Genomic DNA, 17,768 nt, shown 5'->3' on the forward strand with positions numbered 1-17,768 from the left:
TTTTGCACTGCAATGAATGTTGTTGTTTTTTAAGTTTCTGGTTATTATTTTGGAACAAAACTTGTCCTTTAAAAAGTAGTGGGGAGTAAAACATACAGGGACCAAGAGGCAGACAAAACGACGTGCAGAGGAAACCGTTTGAAGCCTTCTACCACAACACGAACAGTAATTTAAAGGGTCAACGCTGACAAAGACAGGGCGACACGCTGAGTTAACCCCTGACTCCTCGCCTCCCTATCTCCCCACACCCCCCTCCTCCTCCTCCCCCCAGCCCCACCCACCAACCATTAAGGCTGGTTTCTTTCAGGAAAAAAAAAAAGAAAAAGATGGCCACCGGAGGTCAGATCCAAGTCCAAAATAAATTGCCCTCTTTCCTGAGGCTCAGCCATTTTAATAGTACAGATTTATTGTGCTGTGCTTTTTGGAGGGCGATCATATGTATGTGGTCAGTAGCGCGTATGCAGCCTGTGACCCAGCCTCCCTCTCACGTTACACCCTATTTATAACATCCCCTCCGCCCGGCTCCCCTCGTTCTGCAGTTCCTAGTGGGAAGCACCTCCTGCTCCCAGCCTCGAGCTCCAGTCCCCTCCGTGTTCCTCCTGACATCCGAGAGGCTCTGCTGCAGCTTATCCTGGGCTAACTGTTTATCCTGTACAGCCTGGCAACTGGCCGCACGCTCCGGATTACCACAGGACACCATCTTCAAAACACACTTTGCTTTTCTGCTCTGACTCATCGAGAGTAGACTGACTTCTTTTAAACTGGAGGAAAAAAAAGTTTTGGGATAGTCAAAGGATCTTGGATATGTGCTTGTGATTTTTTTTTTTCTTGGGGTTGATTTAGTAACTTTACCTTCTTTTACTTGCCCTTCTCACCTTTCCTGGAGGGCCGCGCGTGTGTGTGTTTGTGTTTGCACGCGATGGATCACACGCTGTTCGGGTGCCTGCGGAGCCCCCACGCCCCGGCGCAGGCCTTGCATCCCGCCTTCACCCAGTCTCCCCTGACTCTGCACGGACGCTCGGACCACGTCTCCTACCCTGACCTGGCCTCTTCCTCCTCCTCCTCCTCCACCTCCTCGCCCTCTCCCTGCATCATCTCCAGCTACCCGGTGGACGACGGCCTGTTTCCCGGGCAACACCACCACCACCACCACCATCACCACCCTCACCGCGGCCACCTGCCCTCGCAGCAACATCACCTCCCGCCTCAGCACCATGCATCGTGGCACATCCCACAGATGCCGTCACCTGGCGGGAACACGCGCCACAACCTTTGCCACCCGCACTCCCACTCAACCCACGACAGCGGGCCCACACCCCCGGACCTGGGCCACCCCGGGGGGCCCAGTATGTGCGCCAGCACCCCAAGTCTGGGCATCAGCAGCACCCCTACGGGGGCCTCCTGTGTGCCTGCAGACTTTGGCAGACAGACTCTGTCACCTGCTGAGGCCGAGAAGAGGAACGGCAAGAGGAAAAGTGACAGTTCAGGTCAGAGGAGCTGAGATTTTTACTTTTACAATTTCATGATTAAATAAGCTGCTCGTGACGCATTACACAAGTCGAGACGTCCAACATCTCATTATTCAGTCTTATTGTTAGATAAACATCATTGCATAAATATCAGCATTTCAAAAAATTCCGTGCAGAAGAGAGGAATAACACACTCAATCTTTCAACAGCACATTACTGTTGAGAGTTCTGCAGCTCCGATAGGAAAACAAAAAAACGGTGTGAGAAGCAGTTTTAAGGTGTCGGCTGACACGCAGGGAGGCTGTTGCAGCAGGCGGACTGAAGCGTGGAGCAAAAGGCCACATCGTTACCAGTGTGGGCACATCTGACTCCTGGCCATGCTTTGTTTTAAAAGAAATCACACCTGGTTTGTTGCGACACTCGTCAGAGGGCAGAAAGTGAGTTTCACAGTGAAGAATTAATGTCACGGATAGTAAAAGGCTTCACCGGCGCCTCACAGCCACACTAAACACCCGACACACGGAGGCGTCTCAGCCTTTTCTTCTTCTCTAAATGTTGATGTTCAATTAAATCACAGGCAGGTTTTACTGAAATAAAAGGAAATGATTGCAGATTTCTAGTATCTGTGTAGGATGTGATATTGGTTTTATTTTATCCTCAAATAAATGCACTTTTAAGAAGGATTCAAAATAAATTTATTACCACAAATAAACTCTTATTATCAGAAGTCAGATTTATTAAATTTATTAAATGGATGTATATTCATATATATATATAAATAGTCAACAGACGGACTGTATGTTCCAGTAAAGTGAACCAGCGCCGTGAGCTTCAAAACACTTTTATTTTTTGTTTTATGACTTTCTCAAATTTGTGACTTGACTTCTGACTTTGATCTCTATATAGTCGTTGGCCGGTGTGTGTAGTTTTTGAAGATAAACCACAAATTATAAAGCTACATTGAAGGCTTTACATTGTCCTTTAATTATATAAGCTGTATATTAATAATAATATAATCAAACTCTAACCAACAGGGGACAAAAAAAACATCTCTCTGCACATTTATGAACAAATCTCTCTTTTTAAGGATTGTACTCAAGTAGGTGACACCTCCCCGATGACATGCAGGACATTTCCAACCTGCAGTCACCGCGATAATCAATCACGCCGTGACAAACTGCCGGGGTCGGGTCGCCGGAGTTCTTGCAGAGGGAACGTGATATTAGCGAGAGATCTTAAGTTTTCCAGGGAAAGTGTGCTCGCCGTTCTCTCTGTACATTTGAGGATTGCGGGCCCTCAGCGCCGACCCGCCACCCTTTTTATAGGCCTTTTTGTGTGCACGGCAGCGTGTCACCTGCACTTGACCACCGACTGAAACTCCTGCATGTGATTAGGATGCTGCAGGTCACCTCAGAGAGCGTGCCTTCCCCTCTGACAGGGAGCTGTAATGAATAGACATTGTGACTGCACTGGAAATATGTATTTGTGATAATTCAGGTTATAACACCAAGCACTAGAAAGAGCAGTTAGAATTCACATTACTCTCTGATTTAGCAGGAACTAGAGAGTTAAATTAAAGATTCATGCAACACAGATCATGTAACACAGAGAGCCTTTAAGAGCCCAGACGGCCTCATTTTCAGTTTTATAGTTCTGTCTGTGCTAAATGTCTAATATAACTACATTATCCACGTGCAAAATGTTGCAATAGTGTATTTAATCCACAAATCCAGCGCACCACCTCCTATTTCCTCTCCTCCTTTGTCAGATCATTTGGAAACCGAGCCTCTGCCTCCAAATCCCTCTTGCCCTGTAACAATAGTTATACGGCACATTACACGAGCCGTGCATTCCCTCCACGCTAACGCCAATCACGCTGATTATTGGGGCTAACTAGGTTTGCTGACTCAATCAGCTGTCTAAATATCACACCGCCGCCAAATTGCACGAGATAGAGCCACGGTTAGGTTTCACCATCTGGACTTGAGCAAAACAAAACAAAAAAAGCCTCAGATACAGAAATAATAACAAAACCCTGAGAGCTCATTTCCATGTTAGGTTTAGCCTTCGAATGTGAGGCATCTCAACTCTCTGCGTCTGATACTTGTGATTGTTTCCTCGAGGAGGGCCGCAGGGTGGGCTAATGAGATGAGCCAGCTCCCTGGTATTTTTGGGTGTCTGGTTTCTGCGGAACCTGCTCATTTTTTGTGGTCTGGTGGTTTGGTGCGACACGGACTGGTGCTGTCAAGGGAGTGGTCGTCCTTTTGAAAAGAAGTTGCTGGGTTTTCTGCGTGGAACAATAAAAAGGTGCTTGAAGTCTTATTTTGTGAGGTGCTGGAGGCCTCTCGCTGGCAGACGCTTTTTCCTAAAAGAAGCTTTAGAAAAACATCGCGGATGTGTCGGTTCACGGTTCGACTTCATTCTTGTGTTGATGCAATATTATTTTACCAAAGGAAAAAAAAACTTACACGCAAAGTTCCACCATGAGAGAAAAAAAAAAATTAATTTCTTAAGACATTAGTTCTGAGAGGGGCCCTCCTGCACTGAGCTCAGTTCATTTAGGAACCCTAGATGACGTGCCCTGTCTGGTGGCGCTTATTTTTCTCATATTATTCCCCCTTTTTTGTGGGGAGATGAAAGTTACAGCGGGGACCTAATTGCTGTGGTGTAGTGGCTGTCTCATAAAAGCCCGCCGCTCGTTTTAACTCCAGGCCTGCTGGTCCGAACCAGCTGGCTGTGTTATTCTTTTATTTCTCTTTACACAATGTCTGTGTTTACCGGAGAGGGAGAGAGAGAAAGAGGGAGGGAGAGAGAGAGGATAAATACGTCTGAAGGGCCGTGTCAATCAGCCACGACACTGTTTGGAGCGCTCGGTTTGAAATTACAGGGAGGGAAAGGCAAGGTCATGGGGGGAGCCGGACACAGGCTGCGGGTCAAGCAATGATCTGTTTCATTGCATAAAACTCATGTGGCAACTCTTGCAGTTTATATATCTGTTTGTCCTTGGCTCTGAAACGATGTGCCACTCAAATATAACTTTTGTAGAGCAGTTCACCCCTCATCTTCTCTTCAGCCTCTCAAGGGAGTTGTTTTGTTCTGAAAAAAACCCACCCTTAATTAGAAGGAAGATCCTCTTTCTGACAGAAAAAACCAAACCGACAGGAGTCCCTCCGGGTGGAAATCTTAGGTGAAGAGGTAGTTGGTCCTCTGACGTGGCTTCGAGGCTTCGCAAACATTTGTGAGTCTGGCTCACAAGGCTGCAGGACTATTTGCAGTCTGACTTGCCGGATTAACAGCAACCGCAGATGAATTAGCGTGCCGCCTTCGAGTGCAATGTGTAAGTGAAGCGCTTCCAACGGAGAAACCACAAAAGGCTGTAACAACAGGAAAGTTTTGAAGGGTAAATTGACTGTGTGTTGCCTTTCGGAAAGTGGAAATAACAAAACAAAATGTATTTTTCCGGGTTGATGAGCTGAAGTTGAGATGACACATGCTGGGCATTTGTTTTCACAAGTATAGCCCACATCTTCCTCAATGAAATGCAGAATATGTTGCAAGTAGCCTTGCATTCGCTGCTCACGCATAGATATGTTTTATTTGTATTAAAGGGTCCCCCAGCATCCCATATATCAGGTAACATGTTATGTTATCTACTGTAAGCTCAACGCTTTAGTATTCTTTTTTCATTTTTTGATTGCTGAAAACTTATTGTTTTACTGGCATTCTGAAATGTGCAAAAGAAATGTCAATCAAAACATGCAAAGCTGAAAAAAGGAAAGAAAAACTAAAAATGTTTGGGAAAATAACGGTACTTTGGCAGATTTTGCCATCAAACGAGGATCAGCCTGTCAGTTCTTACGTAAAAAAGAAACATAGAAATTTCACGTATCATGCAAAGCTGCTTTGCTCCATGTGTTAAAAATAGAGTAAGACAAATTAAACCCATGTTGGCAGTATACGAGCCGCCAGCCTGAGTCAGACGCACATGTGTAGCCGCCCACGAGTCCTTCCAGACACTTAAAGTGTTCATAAACAATACCTGAACAATAAAGCCTGACTGACAGCTCCCATTGTTTCTCTTACCTCGCCTCTTTTCTCCCCCTGCTGACTTGCACCTGCCACATGGCCTTGGCTTTATTTTGTATTTTTGTTGCATATAAATCTGAGTGGAAACAGAAACCCGTGTGGTGTTTGGTTTCAGAGTCCCAGGACGGGAATTACAAGTCCGACGTGAGCAGCAAACCCAGGAAGGAGAGGACGGCGTTCACCAAGGAGCAGATCCGAGAGCTGGAGGCCGAGTTTGCCCACCACAACTACCTAACCCGACTAAGGCGCTACGAGATCGCCGTCAACCTCGACCTCACTGAAAGACAAGTATGTTCCCACCCACCGCAGCTTGTTTCCCCCCTGGGTTCAGACATTATCCAACCCTCCCCCCATTAGCACATTAATGCCATGTTGTGAAAACAGAGGCGGCCTCGGGACGACGAGAAGCCTTTTCTCAGCTCGCTACTGTGTTTTCGTAACTTGGGTTCGAGGGGGCTATTGTGCTCCAGATGTGGCCGTGAGACGGGGACTATCATATTCCAGATGTTCCTATCCATTCTTTCAAGCGGGCCAGAGTCGAGGCAGGGAGACGGGTTGAAGGAAGTGCTGTCTAGCAAGTCACTTCCTCTCTCCCACCACCCCTGCATACACAAATTGGTCTCCGAGCGTGGGCCGGCTGCTGTAAAATGCTGGACTGTGAAATGAATAACAGGAGACAAATGGTGGGGGAGGAAACGGCGTACAGACGCTTCGTTCTCTGAGACCCGTTTGGGAGCTGTAGGTCACACTTAGTTGACACCTCACCGGTGATATTTTGCAGTGTGATACCGTACAGATTGAGTGTAAAAAAAACAGCCTGGAGACAGAAACCTGAGCGTTTCAGCTGATGTCTCGGATGCAAATCCCAACTTCAGATGCCAAAGATAGAGCTTTGAGCCAAAGTTATACTTTCCGCTAGTGCGTAAAAAGTCCACTAGGATCCACGTCAGAGTGTGGATACCCGACCCGAGGTTCAGACACTTATTTGCAAATGATCTTCGGGTTCCGTCTACTGGTCACGATGCTTGAAGTTCTTTTTAGTTAAAGTTTTGAGTAAAGTAAATAAAATGATGGACCTACAGTCTGTGTGAATGTGTGATTTCAGCTGTTCATCACACATTCACTGCGCTTGGCGCTCTGCTGCTTCGTCTCCTCAGACGGAGTGCGAAGAGTTACACACGGGCCAGTTTGTGCCAGAGTGCACTCTGACGCTCAAAGTGACTATTTACGAACTCACTTCGTCAACACAAACTCTGCGCATCATCTTAAATTAACTGCGTCTGAAGAAACAGAATGCCTGTCGAGTTCGGGTCGGGCTCGGTTCCTACTCTCTCAAACTCGGGTCGGGTTTTGGACAGAAATATGCGTCCCGAGTCACACTCTGGTTCACGAAACGTACATTTAGGTCATCAGAGGGTTTAAGCGTAGGCACTGTGGGGACGTCCGCCAATTTGTCGTGGCGGTGCGGACTTGTCCGGACTTGTCCGCAGCCTCTACACTCACGATTTACTGCTCATTAGTGGAGCGTGACAGTATAAACTACAAGGCGTCCGTGGTGTCGGCAGATGTACGTGTACGCGTCCGTTCGAGAGCATAATAGAGATCAATAGATTATGTGTTTGTAAAGATTCATGTATGTCATACGAAAGGTACAAAGATTGCATGGGCACAAGTACATGCAAAAATACTAAATGAGTTGATGACTGTGGACATTTTTAATTAAAAAATAAATGGCTCCATAGAATTTAGTACCAGGGCCCTGCTTTTTTATTGTGCAAGCTAATTCTTACTGGGACACCTAAATGGAACAGAGCCATCATTAATGTTATTAGTTGCACCTGCTTTTCTTGTCATCACATGTTGTCCACCATGAGAAATCTACAGGCCTCGAATGTCTCAAAAGAAATGCCGTTAGTACCGCAGATACTGAAACCATTTTGCTGTCGTAATGTTGTCGGGATTAGCGGTTCAATTCCCACTTGAGACACCCGTGCTAAAAATGTATAGCATGCACTCAGAGTACTGTGGAAGGGGCTTCGGATAAAAGTGTCCATCTAATGATTTCTTCCCAGTCAATATAAATGTCGCAAGCGTGTTTTAGGGGCCTCTCAAAGTAATGAGAGTCGTAAACCTGAACAGTCGCATTAAAGTTCTTACGCAATCTGAGAGCAACTGGAAATTGTGACATGCAAAGTGATACACGTATTAGAAATGGTGAAAGTAAACCTCTGCCTTTGCTCCATAGTACAAAAAAACAGAATTTGAGGAGTACTTCTAGATACCGCCATGTCAGGCAAAACCCCATTTAACCACCAAGCACAGAGTTTGCCTTCGTAATTCCACTTCAGCCTTGGACTGTTGAAAATAATCTTTCTGTGCCGCGAAGCATAAAATGTGCATCGAGTATCTTCAGCTCATGCAGCGTTAATCGTGTGTGACCATTTTGTCAAGGAAAAATATACGGCAGGAGATAGAGAGCTGAATATTGGCAACACAAACATTTGGCCACAGCATTTGCAGCATTAGCAGTTTGGAGAAATGTGATGGATGTTTTGTTGATGGCAGAGGTGGAGCTACAGGGGCCAAACGTTTCATACAGTTAGAGGTTACAACAGCTTGAGAAAGGAAAGAAACTGGGAATGAAGAGATCAGCAATCATGCATTTTTAGATCTGGCAAAATTTTGCCTAAACTTTTAAATTTTAACCTAAAATAATGTATCTAACTAATGTTTTAATGGCATTTAAATGACTACATTTTAGTGTGAAGAAGGTTGTATTGACACGTTGACATAAAGTCATTGAAATGCTGTTTAAACAGCTGAAGTAACCTCGAAGCCACCTGGCAAAAAAGTGTTTATTTATGATATATTTCTTCTAACCGATCAGAGGATAAAATGTACGTTGAGTCTTTGAGTGTGACGTGTTGGGATTTAACTGTTAGCGTCACTATCGATCAGTATCGTCAATCAGTGCAGGTAGAGTGCTGGTGTGTGAGTCTGAATAGTGTGTGTGTGTGTGTGTGTGTGTGTGTGTGTGTGCACGTAAGCCTGGAGGATCACATGTTTGGTTTTGACATTAGAGCCTGGTGTATATAAATGACCCCCCCCCCCCCCCCACCCCCCTGCTCTCAGAAAAGGCTTGTAAATTATCCGAGGTGATACTCAGCGCGGCGTACGCCCCGGACGTTAAAGACAAAACGTTTGTGCTGTCAACCAACTAACTTCCTGACCATGTGACCGCTCCGTCCCCTCAGAATGACACTCCCGTAAAAATAAACCCATGAGCGAGCCCCCCCCCTCTCCTGCCCTCCCCTTCAGGCGCAGCATGTGTCGACACTCAGGGGGCCTCTGCTGCTACTTGAAGTGTAAACCGTTTTAAGCAACAGCTTCATCATCAATCTGAGAGACGTAAATACGGTCGGGGCTGTTGAGTCAGGGGAAAAACAGGTAGACGCCGGGTGGCAGATGGAGCGGTGCAACAACACATAATTGCTGCAGTAGAAATAGCTGCCAAGTTGCAGGCAAGTAGTAAGACTTCCTAATTGCTTCTTGATGTTTTTTTTTTTGTGTGTGTCTGTTTGTTCTCCCCCACAGGTGAAGGTGTGGTTCCAGAACAGGAGGATGAAGTGGAAGAGGGTGAAGGGCGGCCAGCAAGGGGCGGCAGCTCGGGAGAAAGAACTGGTGAATGTGAAAAAGGGGACGTTGCTGCCGTCAGAGTTCTCCGGCATCGCGGCGCTCCACCACTCGACGGACTCCTTAGCCAACGAGGACAGTCACGACAGCGACCAGAGCTCCGAGCATGCTCACTTATGATGCACAACCCCCCCCCCCCCCCCCCCACCCCCCTCAGAGGACAGGCCCTGCCTCAGGACCGTCCTTAGAAGGACTGCTGTTTGCTGATTCGCCCATCGTCATGCAACGATGCTAAATAAGTGTACAAATATACAGAGGAGTGACGTGTGGTAAGATAATGCAGCCAGCATGCAGGCAAAATGTAAATTTGAAGCACATAAAGGGGGATGTTGACATGTTTCAAAAGCGCCATTGGTTAAAATTGCCCTTGATAAAAAGCCAAAACTAGATAATATCAACATTGAAATGTGATGTTTTTGGATCGCCCAAAACACTGAGTATTGCATAACAATTTGGAAATCATACTTAGTCAAACTGTTGTAAACATTCCGCGTTGTGTGCCTTGAGAGAAGCAGGCCTTGATTTGCGCTGTTGAGCACACAGTCTCAGACTCGGTCAGTTTCTACTGTACAGAATCTAAATTACGATGTAATTGAGTTACTGATCAAATCAAGTGCCAGGAAATCAAATTTGCCTCGCTAATATAAATGATCTGTAAATAATTCTCTGTATTGTCTTACCTTAACGATAATTTTATACCTACACTATTTCAGCTCTCTCAGTAATAAACACTGACAGTTCTTTGGTCAACACTTTTCTGCCTGGAGATGACATTTTGTAAATCTGAAACCTGAAATAAGCATTTTATTAAATCCTTTCAGGGACAGTTGCAGATCGAATAAACTTTAACCAATGGTAAATGGAATGCAACATGATTCGATAACATTTTTTTCTCTCCCATCTGTGCAGCCGTCCGTCCATATGTGTGTGTTGCATGAAGTGAAGCTGAAATGAATTAAACATTGCAGAGAGAGTGTAGAAAGCCGGTGACGGGGGGTTGCATGCTAAATTCACCTTAGCCTCGGGGCATGGGTCGGGACTCCTGCCAAGACTCGGAGAGAGAGAGAACCCGCAAAGGATCGGATTCTGTTACAAAATCCAGTTGAAAATAATTTCTTGACTCGATCTCATCTTTCACCACATTGTGATTGCGCATTCTAATTTTTTTGAGGAGGCACCTCGTGCGGCATGTGAGGGTTTTAATTTATTTTTTCTTCCCACCCCCCCCCCCCCCAAAGCAAACCACAGGGAAGAAAGTGATCCTTTCTTCTTCTTTTAGTACTCACAAAAATGGAGAAAAATCACTTCTGCTACTGAGCTTCAATAATCTAACAAACTATAAACTTTTTCCAAACATAAGTCACTGCTTGTTTAATAAAAAACAAACAACATAAAAGTGTGCAAATTTAGCTCAAAACCTGTGCAGTTAATTTCAAGAAAGAGAATCAAGAATGTGAAGAAAGAGTCAGCTGTCTTGCTTTAACTCATGACCTACAGGCCAGTGTCAGAGAGTCGTGTAAGTACAATAACACACTGTCACTCTATCTTTATGATCTCCATGATAATCAAAGTCATTAATGTGGGCGTTTTATCTTGCCAGAGATTTGACAGTTAACAGCACACAAGTTGAAATGTGTCAATCAGGTGAGCGTTCCTGTGGAAGCACAGTATTCATGTTAGGATATAATTAAGTATGAATGTACACTAACAAGTAAAACCGTTTTCTACCGCTGAACTATATCACACCTTTAGTCTGTCCTTGAATCCTACTCTCACCGAAGCAAAGAGCAGATATTTGGCTGTGTAACTCGGTTTCATATCTGTTCTGTATCTGATTTGGCTAATCTAATTTGCGGTGGCTGACAAAACTGGCTTTATGGTCAGTTTCACCAGAATCCTTCGTCTCTTTGACCGTTTTTTACCAAAGGACAAACAATATGAAGTTGTGTGTATGTGTGAGTGCAGGCAAGTCTAGAGAGTCAACAGGGCACCGTGTCAAGATAGGCTGTTCTCATACGGCGATCGTAGCTATTCCTACAAAAAATGAATGCACTGTAATTTACAGATATCCCACAAAAGCCAATTTTATGTAATCCACGTAATCATTAACCAGGAAGTATAAAACCGCAGAAACCTACACTGGCTGGGCGGGAGGGGTCAAACAAATGCGGGTTTTTCTCCCCGTGTGAGAGGAGTCATTGTTGAGTCATTCGTCACGTAACTTCTGTACTTAAATAACGATAACTTTAAACCCACGTAAACCCAAACCATGATCCTTTCTGAACCTAACTACGTTTTGTTGCCTAACTAAGTAGTACACGATCGTTTCCTAAACCTAATTAAGTTATTTCACGATCTTTTCCTAGACCTTACTAAGTACGTATGTCACGATATTTTCCTAAACCTAACTGAGCTGTTTCCTGTGAAGACAGAAGTTTATTTTGAAAAGACCGTATGTATACAAATTTGCCGTACAACATCCTCCGTCCATGGACGGAGGATGTTGATAAGGAAAAACGTTCAGTTTCAACGAACAGTAACAGTGAAACATGAGACAGTCAAAACTCAACACTAAAATATATTATTTTTGTTCATGAACATGAAGTTAACTGTCTGAAAAAAGAAACACAATGATTGCGCTATAGACCCGTTTACAGCCTCCGTCATCAGAAATATGCGTGCACATGTTGGCATTGGAAATGGCATTTTGCCACAGCCATCCAGACGAGCTAGCAAGCTTAAAAACATAGAATTAAAACTGTTGACAGCATCAAAATGTCTGGTTGTTGGCGTGTTCGGTTGTCAGAATCGATCACGAACCTTAACGAATCACCGTGTTAACTTGTGACTTTCGTGTCCGTTGTTTTGCATATAGTAACTAACTTAAATGGTTGGTGTAGATAATAACCACAGATGAGCCTGTGTTTAAAATAGTTTGAGGACACCTACATGATGTTTGTGTTTTCAACAGTTTCAGTCACTAGAATACTCGTGTTTGAGTCTATGTCATGGTGTTTGATGTTCCGTACATGACCTCGGACAACGTAGCTGGAAGCATCTCGTGACTTGTATGCTCATGATTTTAATTTAACGATAGTTATCAATTTGCGGCAGTTATGTACACGGCTAAAAAACACAATTAAAGTAATTTAAGGACGTGAAAAATCTTTGCTGGTCGACTTGTGACTGCTCTTGTTTTTTATCCGAATGTACGGACATAACAAGCATTTATGTTATATGATTCACATGTGCACAAACATGTCATAAACAATGCCTTGACCTAATATAGAGCCACCCTGGAAGTTATTATTTAATCATAGTATTTCTATAAAAACGCCTTTTTTTACACATAGTACTGAAAATTATCTTTGCTTTGCAATATCACATAAGAAATGATCAGAATTGGTCATTTTTAAAATGATCATATCTAATTAAAAATAAGTTTGGTATCACAACATCCCAACGCCACACAGGGAAACCACAAACTCTGCAAGCTCTCGCGAGATAAAAGTCACACGGAACGGGTCACCAGTTGAAGCACCGAGCCTGACTGAAGATGACCTCGCCTCCTTTGATATAAACGAAGCAGGACTTTCGGGTAAGCGGTCACAAAGTGACTGTTCCCTTCTGCGCCTAACTGTCACGAACACGGTTTCCTGTACGCGAGAAGTTTTGGCACGCTGTCCAGCCCGCAAGCTGACTGACCTACCTGCAGCGGAGAGAAAAACAAGTGCGGATAGAGGATCTCTACAAGGAACGCCCCCACCTTAGAGAGAGTTAAATACCTGCACAGGTAACAGACGCTCACCTGAAGCAGCGGTGCGCACGGTGCTGTGTGTGTGAGTGCCAATGGCTGAAGCTGTGGAGCCCGGCTATTCGTCGGTGGGATTCCGGTCCATGTTTTTCATGCTCACGCCGAACGAATCATCTAATCAGAAATTGGAAGATGTACCTCAGTATGTGCAGCAGGTGGGTACAGTTCTCAGTCTCACTCACTTCCAGCAGTGTGCGGTGATTTGTTGTTTGTGCCAAAGTCAAACGAGGTCTCCCTCCTCCGCGTGAGGCACCTCAGGGCACCTTTACTGTCACCCAAGGGTGGAGGACGCAGTATCCTAAAACTAATAAAACCACGTTACAAACATACGCAAGTGCTACATTTAATAGATCTAAAAAAAAAAAACAAGTTTGCAAGTATCAACTCGAGCTGCAAAGATTTTAATTAATCGATTATTCAGTAATCGTTTTGATAATTGATTCAGTGTTTTAGGAACTTTTCCAGCATATACTTCTAAAACATTCAGTGCTCCAAGCTGCTCAAATGTGAACATCTGTTGCTTTTGTTTGTCCCATTTGCACCACATGAATGTAAAGTACTTTATAACTGTACTAGAGTGCAAATTTGAGGTACTTGAGTAGCCTACTTAAATTGTACGCAGCTTTATGCCTCTACTAGGATAAAATAAGATAATCCTTTATTAGTCCCGCAGTGCGGACATTTACAGCATCACAGCAGCAAAGTGGACAGTGCACACAAGGTACATGGTAAAAACAAGAGCAGCAAGTATTATAAATAAGTAATAAACAGTAAAGAATATCTACTAAGTAAAAAAAAGTACAAAAATCCACAATAACTAAATATAACTAAAACTAAAATAAAAATATTATATATACAGACAGAGTATTTATTTATTTTTTTACTAGCTAAATGTTGTACTTTTTACTTCACTATATTTGTCTGACAGCTTTAGTTACTTTTCAGATTACAATTTTCGACGCCCTTCCTGTCCAGTGAAAACCACGTATCTCCAAATATATGTCCCCTAACTGAAGGATGAAGCGACGCTACAAACATACGATGGTCTTATAGAATATGATGCCTTACTGTAGAGTAAGCCAGCCAACAGGACATAAAGGAGTTCAAGTGCAACATACACATTAATACAGCAGTAATTCTAATCCAGAAACATCATTTTCCTGTGATCTGGGAACTTTGACTATGTCTTCGTCGTGTAATGTAATAGTCAGACTTCAGATGTAACTGCCACTGAATATTTTCCCACGTCTACTTAATGCACAATTTAAAAATAAGGTTTAGGGTTTCGTCTGCTTCTTACTGTCGTTTACAGTGTCTCAGTTGCCGTTTATTGTGGCGAACGTCTGGTGCAGGTTTAACAGCACGTGTTTGCTATGAGGTTTTATGAGGCACATCAGGGGAGGCGAACAATTACCCCCACAGCAGGAGTCCTTATAACCCACTACCAAACGTGATTAAACAAATTTGTTATTGCCGCAGGGCTCGATGGTGATAAAAGTTTGCATGGGTGTGTATGTGTGTGACTCAGCACTGTTTACAGTTTGTTTTTGTGTCATTCATTATTCTGCTCTCTGATCCCAACAGGCCAAATTAATTAGAAACAATACAAAACACAATCTTCTCATTTTAGAGTTGTTTGGAGTGATTGCTCCGTGGGTTTGTTGCCAGGTCTCAGTGATTTTGAATGCAAACACAATATTGTTGTCAGACAGCAGTGATGAAAGTGTATTGTCAGCCTGCTTGTCAGTCATCCGTGGCCTTATAAAAAGGCTGTTTTGGGGAAAATGCAGACATCTGGTCCACAAATGTCTCGTTCCATGCAAGGCCCGAACTGAGAAGAACATAAAATATAATTATTAGATGCCACAACAAACGGTCCGCACAGGACGCAAGAATGTTGCAGTATAAAATCGGCTTTCTTCAGTGTCATTTTTAGTTTATTTGTAGAAAGATAAAAACACAAGAAGAGACATTCTCAGTGCACGCAAGATCCAAACACAACTACTGAGGGTAAATTAGAGTGCTGCAGGGATGACGTAATTGTGTAGGCGAACCAGGAAGTTAGCGTCTCACTGGTTCCCACGACAAAAAACCAATAGGATTGTTGCTTTATGATGCTTACACATTGTGTTCAGCGAGATAATCTTCAGAATTGAAAACCACTTTTTTTGATTTTTGAAGAGTTCTAAGCTGAAGGAGGTCTCATGTTCTAGTGATGACATTTAGTCGTCTCGTTTAGCCACTGGCTAGCAATGACCTTTTTTGAGACACAGAAAAGCTTGAAAATACATGGGAGGGGTATTTACTGAAAAACTAAAAATCTCTTCAGCTCGTGTTAACCCCAGACCTTTATTTCAGGCATCTAACCAAAAATATATTCAAAAAACACAATTACTTTGAGATAAGGGAAAAGAAAATGCTAATTTTCTGTGTTTTCGTAATATATTATGCAGCTAAATCACTCTGAAACAGAGGAAAAACACAGATGGAGGACAAATTACATCAAATAAAGCGAAGAGAAATGAGCAAAACAAACAAACAATGGAGACAGTGTTGAAAACAAAGACGAGCCTTTTCCCCTCGCCTTCTTTTCTTGCGCAGCATGAGAATCAACTTGCCCTGCTGAATCATTTTGCCCTGAGCTGTCGAGAGCGCTGGGCTGCAGAGGTAAAACTATCTGCTAGACAGGAGAGGGAAAAAAGGAGGCAAAGGTTTTTTCGACCGGCGTCCACAATGATAATCTGTCTCTCAGCGGGTCTGGAGGAGGTCTGCCTGCGCCGCGAGCCCATTTGTTGGCTGCAGCTCTGCAAGTCTGCTGCCAGATGTTGGGAGCGTTGCGTGTGATCGCAGGTCCCCGGTGGTGCTCTCGCCTCTGCTTGTGCACACACACTCACATCACACACCTGCATGTTAAAGTGGACGCATTCACATGTGGATTATGCACACACATGCATGCACACTCCCTCTCACTTCCATTCACACACACACACACACACACACACACTTCCTCCCTCCCCACCTGCAGATGTGCTCCTCTGCGGTCTCGTCACGTCCCTCATTCCTCGCTCTTGGCGGGGCCATGTGTCCCAGTTACGACTGGAGTCACTTGGTCAATGAGCGCCTTCAAGCAAAAGCTAACCAGCAGGTCTGACACGCCGCTGAAGTCGCACTCGTGACCTGTTTGCTAACCCCGTCCCTCACTAATTTGTTCCATGTTTGACAGACCCATTAAGAGGTTATTACATGTTTCCAGCCCAGTTAGAGGCATGTCACTGACTGTTTGCTTCGTGCTTACCATTTGTTTTGTCACAACTGGTTACTAAATGTAATCCATCCTTTTACAACTTTTGGAAATTGTAATTTTGTAATTTTAATTTTTGTTTTTGCCACCGAAAAAAAACTAAGGAAAAAAGTAAAGCATGTGGCGTCTTGTGCATAAAAAGTTGCTAATTTATAATGAAAAACATCGAATGCACATTGGGCAGCCATATTGCTGCAGCATGTGTTAAAAGTTGGCAATACAGGAAAAATCTTATATTTTGATTCATATTATGATTATTTTTGGTAAAGAGCAACTTATTAATAACACTTAAGTCACTTAAAGGTTCTAAATGTAATATTCAGAGCAGATCTTTGATTGAGAGGATTGCCTCCCCACCGCACTCAACTTGGCGACTGCTGAGCCGGCGGCTAGCAGCTAACGTTGCTAAAAGTGCAAACAGCGGCAACGGTGCTGACAGAGCTGACAGAGCTGCATGCTAACATGATTTAAAAGGCGCGGGCGGGCGGCTGTGTCAACAAAGCAAGGAGCAGCTCAGATTCCAACAGACACAGAGGGAGAACGACTTCATTCTCTGCTCAGGTAGACATAACTCCACTATTATAGTGGTTTGCAGTGGCGGGCCGTGCATTTTATACCCGGGCCTTCTGTGCTGTCCTACGACACTTGAGCCAGCTCCTAATAAGCTCATTATGCAAGCTACGGTTATTTGTTTCTAGGGGTGTAATAATACACGTATTCGTATTAAACCGTTCGGTACGAGGCTTACGAACCGAACAGTACATTTGAATTATACTAGTGCATTTGGAAAATGCAGAAGCTTAAATTGTGGGAAATATAATGTTTTCGGTGGACTGCGCTCACGTAACAGACAACGGGCTGTGTGACCTTTTGAACCCGGAACAATAACAAAAAACAGCTGAGGCCCCGCACGTGTCTTCAGGGAGGCTAAGCTAAACTAGCTTAGCGGGGGAACAACAGCGGCACACAATCTACGAACTCTCCCCGCAGCGTTTAGCTGTTCCCTACTGATTCAGTCAGGGCTAAAGCAATCGCCACATAATCCCCATTTCTCCAGACCATCATGCTTGCTTTGTAAAAAGAAAACAACAGCCCCAACGGATTCAACTGTCCGGACAATAACCCAGCGCATGACGGGATGCTTCGTAATTAACGGACAATGCATATAGTCCAAATCAATGAAATTAACACAATGACAAGAACAAACTCACAAGAACCAGTCACATATATTTATATGACAACAAAGCAACAAATCAATCCAGCAGACCTGCAGCACTAGAGCACGAGCCGTTCATATTGTTCATAAAAACAACACGATAGACAAATGAACACGGCAGATGTAAAAAAAAACAAAAGCAGTTGACTTACCAAACCTGCTGTTCAAGTCCATCCTCCTTTCTTTGTT

At 43.9% G+C, this 17,768-nt stretch overlaps 2 protein-coding genes across 2 annotated transcripts in view; both read left to right on the forward strand.

The window, feature by feature from the left end:
- The first annotated feature begins 228 nt into the window (after positions 1-228).
- Positions 229-9,368, forward strand: meox2a (mesenchyme homeobox 2a). Its single transcript, XM_076081280.1, has 3 exons — positions 229-1,487; positions 5,671-5,843; positions 9,150-9,368. The coding sequence occupies exons 1-3, from the start codon at positions 920-922 to the stop codon at positions 9,366-9,368; spliced, it is 960 nt and encodes a 319-aa protein (XP_075937395.1). The 5' UTR covers positions 229-919.
- A 3,729-nt stretch (positions 9,369-13,097) lies between these two features.
- The window catches only part of agmo (alkylglycerol monooxygenase), a 44,108-nt gene continuing 39,437 nt past the window's right edge, over positions 13,098-17,768 (forward strand). Inside the window, exon 1 of the mRNA XM_076081127.1 lies at positions 13,098-13,217. Within this exon, the coding sequence (XP_075937242.1) occupies positions 13,098-13,217 (120 nt within the window). The remainder of the gene's footprint in view (positions 13,218-17,768) is intronic.

This window comes from Anarhichas minor, unplaced genomic scaffold, assembly GCF_050575085.1.
Source record: "Anarhichas minor isolate MPS153535 unplaced genomic scaffold, ASM5057508v1 ptg000079l, whole genome shotgun sequence".
NCBI lineage: Eukaryota > Metazoa > Chordata > Actinopteri > Perciformes > Anarhichadidae > Anarhichas > Anarhichas minor.

What these genes read in the sequence shown, in the direction of transcription:
- meox2a (XM_076081280.1), top strand. Translation starts at nt 920, where the DNA reads ATGGATCACACGCTGTTCGGGTGCCTGCGGAGCCCCCACGCCCCGGCG. An exon ending in GAGGAAAAGTGACAGTTCAG is followed by an intron (nt 1,488 to 5,670) that starts GTCAGAGGAGCT and finishes GTTTGGTTTCAG; the next exon opens with AGTCCCAGGACGGGAATTAC. An exon ending in TCGACCTCACTGAAAGACAA is followed by an intron (nt 5,844 to 9,149) that starts GTATGTTCCCAC and finishes TCTCCCCCACAG; the next exon opens with GTGAAGGTGTGGTTCCAGAA.